This window comes from Ranitomeya imitator, chromosome 6, assembly GCF_032444005.1.
Source record: "Ranitomeya imitator isolate aRanImi1 chromosome 6, aRanImi1.pri, whole genome shotgun sequence".
In the NCBI taxonomy this organism is placed as follows: domain Eukaryota; kingdom Metazoa; phylum Chordata; class Amphibia; order Anura; family Dendrobatidae; genus Ranitomeya; species Ranitomeya imitator.
This window is the reverse complement of record NC_091287.1, coordinates 88,428,142-88,445,446: the sequence shown is the minus strand read 5'-3', so window position 1 is coordinate 88,445,446 and position 17,305 is coordinate 88,428,142. Positions and strand designations below refer to the sequence as shown.

At 41.5% G+C, this 17,305-nt stretch overlaps 1 protein-coding gene across 2 annotated transcripts in view; it reads left to right on the top strand.

Moving 5' to 3' along the window:
• Positions 1-17,305, top strand: part of OSBPL3 (oxysterol binding protein like 3) — a 210,007-nt gene that overhangs the window by 176,017 nt on the left and 16,685 nt on the right. For both annotated transcript variants that reach the window (XM_069729873.1, XM_069729874.1), the window contains 4 exons: positions 6,372-6,450; positions 11,306-11,450; positions 11,772-11,916; positions 12,561-12,687. In XM_069729873.1, the coding sequence (XP_069585974.1) occupies positions 6,372-6,450; positions 11,306-11,450; positions 11,772-11,916; positions 12,561-12,687 (496 nt within the window). The remainder of the gene's footprint in view (positions 1-6,371; positions 6,451-11,305; positions 11,451-11,771; positions 11,917-12,560; positions 12,688-17,305) is intronic.

Below are 17,305 nucleotides of genomic sequence, written 5' to 3'. Positions count from 1 at the left end.
AATAGTTCACAAGATCACAAAGACACCCAAGGTAACCTCGAAGCAATTAAAGGCCTGTCTCACATTAGCTAATGTTAATGAGTCCACCAACCGGAGGACACTAAACAACATTTGTATGCATGGCAGGATTGCAAGGAGGAAGTCACTGCTCTCCTAAAAACTGCCAACCTGCAGTTTGCTAAAGATCACATGGACCAACTAGAAGGCAATTGGAACAGTGCTTTTTGGAAAGATGAGACAAAAATAGAACTTTTTGGTTTAAATGTGAAGTGTTTTGTATGTTGAAAGAAACACTGTATAGCTGCATAAACCTCTCATACCATATCTGAAACACAATGGTGGTAGTAACTTGGTTTGGGCTTTTTTGGGACTAATTCACAATTACTGGAAATATTTAAATGTACCGTAGAAATTTTTGTATAAAGGAGTCACATCTGATATTGGATGCAAGGGTTCACATACCGTATATACTCGAGTATAAGCCGACCCAAGTATAAGCTGACCCCCCTAATTTTGCCACAAAAAACTGAGAAAACTTAATGACTTGAGTATAAGCCTAGGGTGAAAAATGCAGCAGCTACCGGTAAATGTCAAAAATAAAAATAGATGCCAATAAAAGTAAAATTAATTGAGACATCAGTAGGTTAAGTGTTTTTGAATATCCATATTGAATCAGGAGCCTGATAAGATGTTCCATACAAAATACGCCCCATATAATGCTCCATACAGTTTATGATGGGCCCCATATTAAAATATGCCCCATATAATGCTGCACAAATGTTGATTATGACCCCATAAGATGCTCCATACAGACATTTTCCCCATACAATGCTGCACAAATGCTGATTGTCCCTATAAGATACTCCATACAGACATTTGCCCCATATAATGCTCCACAAATGTGGATTATGACCCCATAAGATGCTTCATAGAGATATTTGCCCCATATAATGCTGCACATGGCCCCATACAGATATCTGCCCCATATAATGCTGCACATGGCCCCATAAGATGCTCCATACAGATATCTGCCCCATATAATGCTGCACATGGCCCCATACAGATATCTGCCCCATATAATGCTGCACTTGGCCCCATAAGATGCTCCATACAGATATTTGCCCCATATAATGCTGCACATGGCCCCATAAGATACTCCATACAGATATTTGCCCCATATGCTGTTGCTGCAATTAAAAAAATTAAAAAAATCACATACCTCAGTCCTCAGGCACTTGCTATATTCACCTGCTCCGCGTTCCACCACCGACCGCCGCTGTCTTCCTGTCCTCAGTCTGCACTGACTGTTCACACAGAGGGCAGCGCACACTAATCGCGTCACCGCGCCCTCTGACCTGAGTGTCACTGCAGAGGACGCAGAAGACGCAGCGGCGCCGATGGTGGAACGAGGAGCAGGTGAATATCACGCACTGCCCCCGTCATACTCACCTGCTCCTGGCGCCGTCGCTGCACGTCTGTTCCCCGGCAGTTTCTTCCTGTAGTGAGCGGTCACATGGTACCGCTCATTGCAGTAATGAATATGCGGCTCCACCCCTATGGGAGTCGGGTCCATATTCATTACTGTAATGAGCGGTACCATGTGACTGCTCTCTACAGGAAGAAGCTGCCGGCGCCGGGGAAAAGACGTGCAGGGACCGCGCCAGGAGCAGGTGAGTATTATTACACAGCTCCACTCCCCCTCCCCTGCCGACCCCTGGGTATGACTCGAGTATAAGCCGAGAGGGGGACTTTCAGCCCAAAAAAGTGGGCTGAAAATCTCGGCTTCTACTCGAATTTATATGGTACTTTTGCCACTCAGATGTGATATTGAATCATTTTCCTCAAAAGAAAATGACAGTCAAATATTTTTCACTCATTTGTTTGATTTGGTTTATTTAACCCCTTAATGACAGCCAATACGTCTTTTAACTGACCTGAGATATAATAGAATAGCCTCCCCATACAGGTGACAGTCCAGGAGCTGGTGGCTGTCCACTATAGCTGACAACTTAATATATAACAAGCCCAAACTGAAAAAAGTCATGTGAAACTTCTCCATCATGCTCACAACCATAAGTAGGGGAGCCCAATTCAGAAGAGTAACACTATTAATTACATATAGGACACTCCCAATACTGCATTATATAGGACGAAAAATGGAGTAATTGTCCATAAAAAGTCAAGTTTATTGAAAATACATAAATAATCCAAAATATCAACAACACAATAAATACTTGTACACCAACAAGGTATTAAAGACAAAAGAAATGGCTATGGTAGCACAGATAGAAAGCAACGTGGAGTAAAACTGGTGCCAATTGTCATTTTCATAAAGTGCATAGTGCTACAATTTCACTAAGGGGAGAGGAGGCAGGGTATATCTGATCTAGAGAAAATGAATTAAGTCCGTGTGGACGGGTCACGGAGCCCTGTACACAGGCTCCCACCACTAAACAGTATCCTGAACGGTCATATAGGGACCCTGGATCCTTACCCCACAGAGATGGCACACAGGAGAACACCACGCTGTAGCCCCAACGCGCGTTTCGCGTTAGCTTCGTCAGGGGGCGGCCCTGACGAAGCTAACGCGAAACGCGCGTTGGGGCTACAGCGTGGTGTTCTCCTGTGTGCCATCTCTGTGGGGTAAGGATCCAGGGTCCCTATATGACCGTTCAGGATACTGTTTAGTGGTGGGAGCCTGTGTACAGGGCTCCGTGACCCGTCCACACGGACTTAATTCATTTTCTCTAGATCAGATATACCCTGCCTCCTCTCCCCTTAGTGAAATTGTAGCACTATGCACTTTATGAAAATGACAATTGGCACCAGTTTTACTCCACGTTGCTTTCTATCTGTGCTACCATAGCCATTTCTTTTGTCTTTAATACCTTGTTGGTGTACAAGTATTTATTGTGTTGTTGATATTTTGGATTATTTATGTATTTTCAATAAACTTGACTTTTTATGGACAATTACTCCATTTTTCGTCCTATATAATATAGCTGACAACTTGCTGCATCAGCCACGATCAGTGTTTGCACCGTTCAACTCTGTTTAACCCCTTAGATGCTGCTGTCAATAGTGAGTACATCATTGTAAATGGTTAACAGAGTGTGGAGGCTTCCTATTTAAACAAATTGGTGCCCTCAGATCATGATTGTGTGGTCCTGATGTTTGCGCTGGCAATTCATGACCAAATCGCGGCCTTAGAGTCTGATGGCTGTAGTAATCTGTTCAGAAGTTAGAGACATTTAGGTGGTAAAAATGCACATTTTCATTCCTATCATGCCACTTTGCATTAATTCCTGTAAAGCACCTGAAGGGTTAATAAACTACCTGACTGCAGTTTTCAATATGTCTGGGGGTGCTGTTTTTAAAATGGTTTCACGTTTGGGGGTTTCCCAATATATGAGACCCCTAAGGGCACTTCAAATATGGATAAGTTCCTAAAAAAAATAAATTTTGTAAATTTCCTTGAAAAAATTAAAAATCGCTGCTACATTTTTAATCCTCCTAAAATGCTAACAAAATATAATTACATTTTACAAATGGTGCTGATGTAAAGCAGACATGAATGAAATGTTATTTATTAATGGTTTGCTGTGGTATGGCCATCGTGATTAAAGGGATAATCGTTCAAAGTTTGAAAATTGCTAATTTTTTTAACATTTTTCGCAAATTTTTGATATTTTTTATAAATAAACACAAAACATATCGACCTAAATTTGCCATTATCATAAAGTATAATGTGTCACGAAAAAACATTCTCAAAATCACTGGGATTTGCTGAAGCATTGCAGAGTTATTACCACATAAAGTGACACTGGTCAGATTTCAAAAATTTGGCTCTGTCACTAAGGGGTCTTTTATAGTTTTAGGTCGAATTTCTGCAAAAATATGGATAATTCTGAAGGGTTCACAAAAATTCAAACACCTTTTGTAGGAGCTGAGCTGCAGTACCCTAGAACAGCCACTACACAGTGTATTGAGCCATAGTGTACTAGCTCTGTAGGCCGACTCCTCTGTATAGGCCATCAATATCAAAATAATGGACAACCCCTCTAAAATGTAAATACAAAAAACTGTGAAAACTGTTCTTGAAATATTCCACCACTTTATATAAGTCAGCAGTACCCTCTTAGCTTTTAGCAACTTTGTTCCTTCCATTTTTTTCATCCCTTTAGCCACATGGCATTGAAGGGAAAAGACAGCGGAAAAAAGATTGTATAGGTTTGGTAGAACATCCGCACAGGGTGGAAGCTTCAATGCTGTAAAACATCATTCCTTCTCTATTATTCACATTCACCAAATGGCTTTTCTGACCTCTGTTGCCAAAATAAACCACAGGTAAAATGTGACCAATAATAGAAACAGTAGACTTTAGTCATCTGAATACACAGCAGTTCTGGATTCATCTTTCCTATGGCTAAACAGAACATGTTGAGACAAGATAAATTGCTGTTGTAAATTACAGCGATATGTCATGTTTGGCTGATATTACTGGCAGCTTTTAATGGGTCAGGTATCATCTTGGGATGCCGGATGCTCTCGAAATGGCGTATACTGTCTAATGTGTTTGGAAATGACGACTCCAAATGGGATTTTATGAGCAAATGATGATTGTAAATGGGATTTTGTATACACATTAGCAGCGAGATACAATAGCAGTGTATTATAGGAATACATTACTCAATCTTCATCTGTACATTTACCAGATAGTATATGTCCTCCAGCCGAGAACATTGTGTCCCTCTATCATATGCAACGCCTCCACAACAAGGATCGATACTTGGATTTCAAATACATTCCTAGTTACTTCTTTCTACCCTTTGGTTATGTTGACATGACGGACAACAGAAGGTCCCAACGGACCACACTGACCTATAGTCGGGCTGTCTGGAGTCCATCTTGGTGTTTCTCACTTTGACGGGAATAAATGCGCTGCACAATATATTCTTCACATGAGATCTCTAGATATCTGTGGCGGGGCTCTTCTACCGAGCCTCCATCACATATCTGAACTTTATGGATGTTGGTATCTGGAAAAGAGGCTGAGCTTCACTGGAAAAGTTTTGTTTTCCACTATGCCCTATTTAGAAACCATGCGCCCGGCATAACTCACTTTTATACCAAATTCTCTGCCCTCTCTACACCTCGGTCCTTGTCTCCCCAGGACGCGAAGACAAAGGAAAACAAAGAATTGCTGTTTTTTTGTAAAGTTTGGTATTTTACAGTTATTCTTTATCCTTTCTCCAAGGAACAGACCAGATATTAACAATATTAAAGTAGATAGGAAAGATAAGAAACACTGTGTTAATGAGGCTTTCTGGTTTTGAAAAACCCCTTTCCCCTGGCTGCAGTTTATTAAAAAAACAAACAAACTGTCTTGTGCACACCCTCCCCAGTCCAGCGCCGTCATCGCTACTGCTCCCAGGGCAGGGCTGTGGACTCGGAACCCATTTTGTTGGAGTCGGAGTCTGTGTCGTGGAATTTGAGGAGTCGGAGGTTTGGGTTACAGACTCCACAGGCCTTTTAGGGCTGTGGAGTCGGAGTCTAAGTCGGAACCCATTTTGGTGGAGTCAGAGTCATGGAAATTGAGGCGTCTGAGTCGGAAGTTTGGCTTACCGACTCCAGAGCCCTGTCCCAGGGTCTTTTATTGTTTGCAGTGGTGACATCATGCCAACTGTGCAGCAGCTAGCAACGGAGCTCAGCCTCTCTGCCCAAGACGACTCCATTATCCGCTGAGCTCATTGATTGTTTATTGACAGCGGTGCTGATGTTATGTTGACAGCGCTGCTGCCAATCAGTGAGTTCAGCAGCTTGAGTAGTCAACTCTGACAGAGTCACTGAGCTCCATTACTTGCTGCACTGGAAGCAAGAAAAGACATTGGGAGCAGCGACCAGGCCTCAATGCTGGATGGGTGAGGGTGAGTAAAGCACAATTTATGAATAATTATATTAAATAATATTAGCGCCATTATTTTGTTTGTAGTGTATACAACGTTTTACTTTATATGTGAACTTTTCTAATTCTGCATTCTGTTAAAGTAAAATCTATACCGGTAGCGGGTTGTTACAATGAAGACTCGTTATACGCGGTTTACTCTGCCCTCTAGTGGTACGGTTGCCTAGAATGGACAATATTCATAAACTGTGAACAGATCCCGAGTACATGATAATAAATATATTTATTCTAGGTAGACCATGGTTTTCTTGTAAATGTACATCTTATTATAAGGAACTGTGTTGGGAAATGATCTAAAGTAATGTCTAAAACGTCTTCATACATTGAATTCTGTCTGCATGAAAAATAATTATATTCATCTATTTTTCCCGTTCTCTATCAAATACATTTTTCTTTTATATTTTAGATATACGATGGAAAAATAAATTTTGGGGTAAATCTATGGAAATTGTCCCAGTTGGGACAACACATTTGATTCTACCAAGGCAAGTCTCTGTCACATCTAATATATAAAGCTGAATGTGTGTGTGTGTGTATGTCCGGGATTGGCATCTGCACCGTCGCAGCTACAGCCACAAAATTTTGCACAGTCACACGTCTGGACCCCGAGAGCGTCATAGGCTACCTTGTGAGGCGAAATGTTAACCCCGCGCGTTCCAATTCACCAAACAATTTTGCCCCTATCTACATAATGGGGAAAAAGTGAAAGGAAAAGTGTTGGAGGCAAATTGACAGCTGCCAGATGTGAACAAGGGGGACTTAAAGAGTGAGAGCGATGGCGCCAAAGAGTATATACCGTACAGCTGCTAAGGTGGGGCCCCGACATGGGATACTCACCACACGCGGGGATATGAACACACACACAAAATGCGCCACACACTACCACGTGCTTCAACGCATATACCACCCTCAGTGCACATTTCACCACACATACACCAACCTCGCCACATAAAAGTCGAAACACAAAACTCGCCACACGCAAAACTCGCCACATGCAAAACTCGCCACACGCAAAACTCGCCACACGTGCAAAACTCGCCACACGCAAAACTTGCACACGCGGAAAAATTGCCACATGGACAAAAGTTGCAACACATGCAAAAGTTGCCTCACACAAAGCTTGCACACACTCAAAACGCACCACACATAAAACTCGCCACGCACAAAACTCGCCATGCGCAAAACTTGCTGCACACAACTTGCTACACTAACCTGTCACATGCAACTCGACACACAAAATGTTGCTACACGCATGTCGCCACACAAAACTCATCTCACAAAAGTCGCTACATGCATGTCGCCACATGCAACTCAACACACACAACTTGACACATGAAACTCGCCCTAAAACACACACAAGTCTGGTATTATCCTTCAAAAATAAAAATCTGATTAATAAGCAGACAAACTACAAGAGCAACAAATGTACCATATACAGTTAGGTCCATATATATTTGGACAGAGACAACATTTTTCTAATTTTGGTTATAGACATTACCACAATGAATTTTAAACAAAACAATTCAGATGCAGTTGAAGTACAGACTTTCAGCTTTCATTTGAGGGTATCTACATTAAAATTGGATGAAGGGTTTAGGAGTTTCAGCTCCTTAACATGTGCCACCCTGTTTTTAAAGGGACCAAAAGTAATTGGACAATTGACTCCAAGGCTATTTCATGGACAGGTGTGGGCGATCCCTTTGTTATGTCATTCGCAATTAAGCAGATAAAAGGCCTGGAGTTCATTTCAGGTGTGGTGCTGCATTTGGAAGGTTTTGCTGTGAAGTAAACAAGCGGTCAAAGGAGCTCTTCATGCAGGTGAAACAAGCCATCCTTACGCTGTGAAAACAGAAAAAAACCCTTCCGAGAAATTGCTACAATATTAGGAGTGGCAAAATCTACAGTTTGGTACATCCTGAGAAAGAAAGAAAACGCTGGTGAACTCATCAATGCAAAAAGACCTGGGCGCCCACAGAAGACAACAGTGGTGGATGATTGCAGAATAATCTCCATGGTGAAGAGAAACCCCTTCACAACAGCCAACCAAGTGACCAACACTCTCCAGGAGGTCGGCGTATCAATATCCAAATCTACCATAAAGAGAAGACTGCAGGAAAGTAAATACAGAGGGTTCACTGCACGGTGCAGCCACTCATAAGCATCAAGAATAAAAAGGCTAGACTGGACTTTGCTAAAAAACATCTAAAAAAGCCAGCACAGTTCTGGAAGAACATTCTTTGGACAGATGAAACCAAGCTCAACCTCTACCAGAATGATGGAAAGAGAAAAGTATGGCGAAGGCGTGGTACAGCTCATGATCCAAGGCATACCACATCATCTGTAAAACCCGGCGGAGGCAGTGTGATGGCTTGGGCATGCATGGCTGCCAGTGGCCCTGGGTCACTAGTGTTTATTGATGATGTGACACAGGACAGAAGCAGCCGAATGAATTCTGAGGTATTCAGAGCCGCCATACTGTGTGCTCAGATCCAGCCAAATGCAGCCAAACTGATTGGTCGTCGTTTCATACTACAGATGGACAATGACCCAAAACATAAAGCCAAAGCAACCCAGGAGTTTATTAAAGCAAAGAAGTAGAATATTCTTGAATGGCCAAGTCAGTCACCTGATCTCAACCCAATTGAGCATGCATTTCACTTGTTAAAGACTAAACTTCAGACAGAAAGGCCCACAAACAAACAGCAACTGAAAACCACCATAGTGAAGGCCTGGCAGAGCATTAAAAAGGAGGAAACACAGCGTCTGGTGATGTCCATGAGTTCAAGACTTCAGGCAGTCATTGCCAACAAAGGGTTTTCAACCAAGTACTAAAAATGAACATTTTATTTAAAATTATTGAATCTGTCCAATTACTTTTGGTTCCTTTAAAAACAGGGTGGCACATGTTAAGGAGCTGAAACTCCTAAACCCTTCATCCAATATTAATGTGGATACCCTCAAATGAAAGCTGAAAGTCTGAACTTCAACTGCACTGGAATTGTTTTGTTCAAAATTCATTGTGTTAATGTCTATAACCAAAATTAGAAAAATGTTGTCTCTGTCCAAATATATATGGACCTAACTGTAGGAAATACGGCAGCTGTCAGTCACATGACCTGTCTATTATGTGTATGTGTGAGCTAATATATACTGCCAGGGGGAGGGCTTCCTGTTGGCTGGGGATTTATCAGGCTGCCAATTTAGCTTACAAATACTGAAGTAAAAATACTGAGCAAATAACGTGTGAACGCGGTCTAATACAGGAGGAGATGACACACAGGTATATACTACATACAGGGGAGATGACACACAGATATATACTATATACAGGAGGAGACGACACAGGTATATACTATATACAGGAGGAGATGACATACAGATATATACTATATACAGGGGAGATGACACAGGTATATACTATATACAGGAGGAGATGACACACAGGTATATACTATATGCAGGGGAGATGACACACAGGTATATACTTTATACAGGGGAGATGAGACATAGATATATACTATATACAGTAGGAGATGACACACAGGTATATACTATATACAGGAGGAGATGACACACAGGTATATACTATATACAGGAGGAGATGACACACAGGTATATACTATATACAGGGGAGATGACACACAGGTATATACTATATACAGGAGGAGATGACACAGGTATATAGTATATACAGAAGAGATGACATACAGGTACATACTATATACAGGGGAGATGACACAGGTATATACTATATACAGGAAGAGATGACACATAGGTATATACAATATACAGGAGGAGATAACATACAGCAGGTATATACTATTTACAGGGGAGATGACATACAGGTATATGTGTATATATATATATATATACATATATATATATATATATATATATATACAGGAGGAGATGACACAACACATAGGTTTATACAATATACAGGAGGAGATGACATACAGCAGGTATATACTATATACAGGGGAGATGACATACAGGTATATACTATATACAGGAGATGACATACAGGTATATACTATATATAAGAGAGATGACAAACATGTTTATACTGAGGTGAAAATGAGGGGTGTGAGGTGACAATGAAAAGGTGTGAGTGCAAAATGAGAGGAGTGAGGGAAAATAGTGGAGTGATCAAAAAATGACAGATGTGAGGTCGAAATGACAAGTGTTAGGGGGCAATGAGAGGAGTGAGGGGGAAAATGAGGGATGTGAGGGGGAAAATGAGAGGCGTGAAGGGAAAATAAGAGAAGTGAGGTGCTATAACTAACCACAGATATTTACTATGCCCAGGCAACGCCGGGCTCTTCAACTAGTAGAGAAATAATATAGAAAGTTATATTACTGCATAATAAGCAGGAATTGTATATGTTTTGTACAAGTTGCAATAAAACATTGATTTAATACTAGATAGATCTAGTAATATTTCCTAAGAATTGCTTTTTTAACTGAATAGTTACCACTATTGATGGAAAAACAGGGCAAAAGAAAAGTATATACTTACATGCATTTGTGAATAATGTGCTAAGATGCCTTACTGGTGTGTGCATATCATTAGAATAATTACATAGAAAGTCAATGTTTCTGGAGTGGGGGGAGAAAATCCATGGGGAAGATAGCAAGGTCTAGATGAGAAAGCATACTGGAGTCAGATGCTCTTGATTCATGAAGAGGTGCACTCTTTTTGATGAATCTGGTGCGTCTAACAAATGACTTGTATGCGCTACACCAGAAATGTCACTCCAGTACCTGACTAGAGTAAGCTTTGTGGCGTAGGGAATATCACAGCTTGTCATGAATTAGACCAGCCGAAACCTACCGCCTTTGCCGCACCCCGTCCCGCTTCAGCTCCACCCGTTTTGTCAAAGTTAGGAGAAACTGGCGTGAAAACACCAAAAATTGCAAAAGGTAGGCTCAACTCCAAGTTGTGCATAAAGTTTGCAACTTTTCCAAGTTTTATGCCAGAATTCTAACGTGAAAGCCGTAATGAATGAATAAAAACCTAATGTCTTTTAAATATGTACAGTGGTATTCCCACAGAATATGCCATAAATGTACAGTTAGGTGTAGACCCACATCTATTTCTGGATCAAGGTCGCACCGAATGCTGCAGTCAGTGGAGAGATGGTCAGAATTCCCATGAAATAAATGGGAATTTCAATAACCTTTCTGCTCAGGGGTTCACATCAGAGCCCTGTTCTTGAAAAAGATGCGGCCCCATTGGTAGACCCACATCTACTATACAATTTTGGCATATATTCTGTATATACCATACATACACAAGAGGCAAAAACCCCTTTTGACTTATATTTCCTGTAATTCAAGATACGGGGACCATTATGAGTGGAACAAGGTGACCTCCTGTATTCACAACATTCTCAGTGGTCAGAGGTGGATAGAACATTATGGAGAAATCATAATCAAGAACACCAAAAACAACAACTGTCACTGCAAAGTCACATTTGTAAAGGTAAGTTGCTGCAACGTGGGTCCTGGCATACTGGATAATGGTACATAATGAGTTCTTGTCAGTTGTGCCGTAGATGGGTATAATTACCTTCTAGCAGAAGTTGTTCACATACATCACATGGCCAAAGTATATGGACCAAAAAATTGGGTTTGCTGAGCTTGCGCTATCCTAAAATCTACTAAACATCTTTGGCACTAAATTACCGATTCTCTTGGTTTTACACATATATTGGTCACACAGGTGTTTTAGTATGTGGCAGCTACACTGTTTATTGTATTTTTAAGTTTGTCAAATAAAAAGGCACTTTATGTTCACCTGTAGGCAAAGTATTGGAATCCAAATGTCCATGAAATTGAAGGATCGGTGACGGACAGGAACGGTAAAGTTGTATATCGGCTCTTTGGGAAATGGCATGAGAGCCTGTTCTACGGGTCACCTTCTTCACCAATCTGCATCTGGCGGACTAGTAAGTCGATAGAAGTGTCCTAAAGGCAATGTATTGTCAGAAAATGACTTATTGTTTAAAAAAAATGCATGTTAAAGGTTTTTTTCACAGATTCTTGATGATTTTTTCCATATAAATATCTAGATATAAAAAAAAAATCTTCCAGTTTTCATTTTGGCCAATGAGTCTCATCATAATCAACATTGTACCTACAGTTACACTGCAAAATACTGGATATTGGAGCATAACTACAGTGAGTGCACATTTGTTATCACCACATCCATTACGACCCAAGCTCTTAAAAAAAAAAAAAAAAAAAAAAAAAAGAAAAGGAAAATATATTCAAAAGGTGTATAGAAAAAGATGATATCACTAAAAATGTCACTTTGTCCTTTAAAGAATGCGGGCCCCCAAATTCAATTTTTTCCATATGCGGCCCATTATACCCAGTTGAGTTTAAGAACCCTGATCTAAAGGCTTAGTGACATGCGATAACGACACTTCTTTCCTGGTGAAAGATGACAGTCCTGACTGACCTACACGTTCCTCCTTTCTATACACGTAATTATGCGGTTTTAGATTTGTAGTTGTCTTTTTTCTTTAGTGATATTTGTGGTTTAGTTGTATACTTAAACAGTATCTGCTGTTTTTTTCCTCTTTTTCAGACCCAATGCCCAAGGAATATGAGTTGTACTATGGGTTTACAAAGTTTGCACTACGGTTAAATGAATTAGAACCAAAGACAAAGCCGCTGCTACCTTCTACTGACACCAGGCTTAGACCAGACCAAAGGTAACGTTACATACGTGTTCTTTATTGGCTTGTGTGACCTTTAATATAGTGAAGACGGAAACACCCCTCTCATAAAAACACTACAGTAGATTCATATTTGAGTCCGCCGCTGTATTCTCTGGTCACTGAATTAGCCAAATTTATATTTTGTTTTGGTTAATAGGACAATAAATCTGTCCTTAAAATCTGCTTCTTTTACATACACTTACTTACATACACTTCAAGTTTGTTAACGACCCATAACTCTGCCCTTCACCTCGCCAAACAAACCCACTTGAACCAGTTACAGAAGAAGAAGTAATCAGGCTCCTTGCATCTTTTCGCCCGACCACTTGCACCAGTGACCCCATTCTGTCACTTCTCCTCCAGTCCCTTTCCCCGGCTGTCACCTCTCACCTAACAAAAATATTCAAGCTTTCTCTCTCTTCCGGTATTTTTCCCTCCTCATTTAAGCATGCCATCATACATCCGTTACTTAAAAAACCATCCCTCGATCAAAACTGTGCCACTAATTATGGACCTGTCTCTAATCTTCCCTTCATCTCTAAACTCCTCGAACGCCTGGTCCACTCCCATCTTATTCACTATCTCTCAGATAACTCTCTTCTCGACCCTCTTCAATCTGATTTCCGCTCTTTACACTCTACTGAAACTGCCCTCACTAAAGTCTCTAATGATCTACTAACAGCTAAATCTAATGGTCACTACTCCATGCTAATTCTCTTGGATCTCTACGCAGCATTCAATACTGTGGATCATCAGCTCCTCCTCACTATGCTCCGCTCCATCGGCCTCAAGGACACCGTTCTCTCCTGGTTCTCCTCCTATCTCTCTGACCGCTCCTTCACTGTATCTTTTGCTGGTTCCTCCTCCTCTCACCTTCCTCTTACTATTGGGGTTCCTCAAGGATCAGTCCTAGGCCCCCTCCTCTTCTCTTTGTATACTGCCCCTATTGGACAAACAATCAGTAAATTTGGTTTCCAGTACCATCTCTATGCTGATGACACCCAATTATACACTTCTGCTCCTGATATAACACCTGCCTTTTTAGAAAACGCAAGTGATTGTCTTACCGCTGTCTCTAACATCTTGTCCTCCCTCTATCTGAAACTGAACCTGTCAAAAACTGAACTTCTCGTGTTCTTTCCCTCTACTAACCTACCTTTGCCTGACATTGCCATCTCCGTGTGTGGTTCCACTATTACTCCCAAGCAACATGCCCGCTGCCTTGGGGTCATACTTGATTCCGAGCTTTCCTTTACCCCCCATATCCGATCATTGGCTCGCTCTTCTTATCTGCATCTCAAAAACATTTCTAGAATTTGAACTTTTCTTTCGACACTGCAAAAATGCTTAGTGTTTCACTCATTCATTCTCATCTGGACTATTGTAACTCTCTCTTAATTGGCCTCCCTCTTACCAAACTCTCCCCACTCCAATCTGTCCTGATTGCTGCTGCCAGGATTATATTCCTCACCAACCGTTACACCGATGCCTCTACCCTGTGCCAGTCATTACACTGGTTACCCATCCACTCAAGAATCCAGTACAAAACTTATTACCCTCATCCACAAAGCACTCCATGACTCAGCACCACCCTACATCTCCTTCCTGGTCTCAGTCTACCACCCTACCCATGCTCTCCGTTCTGCTAATGACCTGAGGTTAACATCCTCAATAAACAGAACCTCCCACTCCCATCTCCAAGACTTTTCACGTGCTTCGCCAATTCTTTGGAATGCACTAACCAGGTTAATAAGATTAATCCCCAATCCCCACAGTTTTAAGCGTGACCTAAAGACGCATTTGTTCAGACTGGCCTACCGCCTCAACACATTATCCTAACTATCCCTGTGTGGCCCATTCAAATGAAAAAAAGCAAACAAAAAAAAAATCTTAAACCTTAACCCCTTAATCCCATATGACGTACTATCCTGTCAAGGTGACCTGGGACTTAATTCCCAGTGACGGGATAGTGCGTCATATGCGATCGGCCGCGCTCATGGGGGGAGCGTGGCCGATCGCGGCCGGGTGTCAGCTGACTATCGCAGCTGACATCCGGCACTATGTGCCAAGAGCGGTCACGACCGCTCCCGGCACATTAACCCCCGGCACACCGCGATCAAACATGACCGCAGTGTTCCGGGGGCATAGGGAAGCATCACGCAGGGAGGGGACTCCCTTCGTGCTTCCCTGAGAGAATCGGTACAAGGCAATGTGCTCACCTTGTACCGAGCGTCTCCTCCCTGCAGGCCCCGGATCCAAAATGGCCGCGGGGCTACTTCCGGGTCCTGCAGGGACTACTTCCGAGTCCAGAGCAGGCGCTGGTAAGCAAGGAGCAGGGCACGCCAGATCGCTGCTCTGACACAGTGCTCTGCAAAGTGTCAGCTCAGCGATCTGTCACTACACAGTGATGTGCCCCCCTGGGACAAAGTAAAAAAGTTAAAAAAAAAATATTTTTTTAGATGTGTAAAAAAAAAAAATAATTCCTAAATAAAGAAAAAAAATATATATATATTGTTCCCATAAATACATTTCTTCATCTAATTAAAAGAAACAATAAAAATACACATATTTAGCATCGCCGTGTCCGTAACGACCCGACCCATAAAACTGTCCCACTAGTTAACCCCTTCTCAGTGAACACGCTTTATTATCATACCGCCGAACAAAAAGTGGAATAACACGCGATAGAAAAGACGGATATAAATAACCATGGTACCGCTGAAAACATCATCTTGTCCCGCAAAAAACGAGCCGCCATACAACATCATCAGCGAAAAAATTAAAAAGTTACCGTCCTCAGAATAAACCGATGCAAAATTAACTATTTTTTCTATAAAATAGTTTTTATTGTATAAAAAGTGCCAAAACATAAAAAAAGATGTAAATGAGGTATCGCTGTAATCGTACTGACCCAAAGAATAAAACTGCTTTATCCATTTTACCAAACGCGAAACGGTATAAACGCCCCCCCCCCCAAAAAAAAAAAAGAAATTCATGATTAGCTGGGTTTTGGTCGTTCTGCCTCACAAAAATCGGAATAAAAAGCGATCAAAAAATGTCACATGCCCGAAAATATTACCAGTAAAAACATCAACTCGTCCCGCAAAAAACAAGACCTCACATGACTCTGTGGACCAAAATATGGAAAAATTGGAAAAATATGGAAAAATTATAGGTCTCAAAATGCGGTAATAAAAAGCGTCTGTTAGTGTGTGACGGCTGCCAATCATAAAAATTCGTCAGAAATCCCGCTATAAAAGTAAATCAAACCCCCTTAGTTAGGGAAAAATTAAAAAAATGTATTTATTTCCATTTTCCCATTAGGGTTAGGGCTAGGGTTAGTATTAGGGTTAGGGTTTGGATTACATTTACGGTTGGGATTAGGGTTAGGGGTGTGTCAGGGTTAGGGGTGTGGTTAGGGTTATGATTGGGATTAGGGTTATGAGTGTGTTTGGATTAGGGTTTCAGTTAGAATTGGGGGTTTCCACTGTTTAGGCACATCAGGACTTTCCAAACGCGACATGGCGTCCGATCTCAATTCCAGCCAATTCTGCGTTGAAAAAGTAAAACAGTGGTCCCGCTCTCCCGTGCGCCCAAACAGGGGTTTACCCCAACATATGGGGTATCAGCATACTCAGGAAAAATTGGACAACAACTTTTGGGGTCCAATTTCTCTTGTTACCCTTGGGAAAATAAAAATTTGGGGGGCTAAAAAAAAGTTTTTTGGGGAAAAAATTAATTTTTATTTTCACGACTCTGCGTTATAAACTGTAGTGAAACACTTGGGGGTTCAAAGCTGTCAAAACACATCTAGATAAGTTCTTTAGGGGGTCTAGTTTCCAAAATGGTGTCACTTGTGGGGGGTTTCTACTGTTTAGGTGCATCAGGGGCTTTGCAAATGCATCGTGACGCCTGCAGACCAATCCATCTAAGTCTGCATTCCAAATGGCTCTCCTTACCTTCCGAGCTCTGCCATGCGCCTAAACGGTGGTTCCCCCCACATATGGGGTATCAGCGTACTCAGGACAAATTGGACAACAACTTTTGGGGTCCAATTTCTCTTGTTACCCTTGGGAAAATACAAAACTGGGGGCTAAAAAAATAATTTTTGTTTTCACGACTCTGCATTATAAACTGTATTGAAACACTTAGGGGTTCAAAGCTGTCAAAACACAGCTAGATAAGTTCCTTAGGGGGTCTACTTTCCAAAATGGTGTCACTTGTGTGGGGTTTCAATGTTTAGGCCCATCAGGGGCTCTCCAAACATAACATGGTGTCCCATCTCAATTCGAGTCAATTTTGCATTGAAAAGTCAAACAGCGCTCCTTCCCTTCCGAGCTCTGCCATGCGCCCAAATAGTGGTTTATCCACACATGTGGGGTATCGGCATACTCAGAACAAATGGCACAACAACTTTTGGGGTCACAACTTTTGTGAAAAAATATGATTTTTTATTTTTACCGCTCTGCATTATAAACTTCTGTGAAGAACTTGGTGGGTTAAAGTGCTCACCGCACATCTAGATAAGTTCCTTAGGGGGTCTACTTTCCAAAATGGTGTCACTTGTGGGGGGTTTTAATGTTTAGGCACATCAAGGGCTCTCCAAACACAC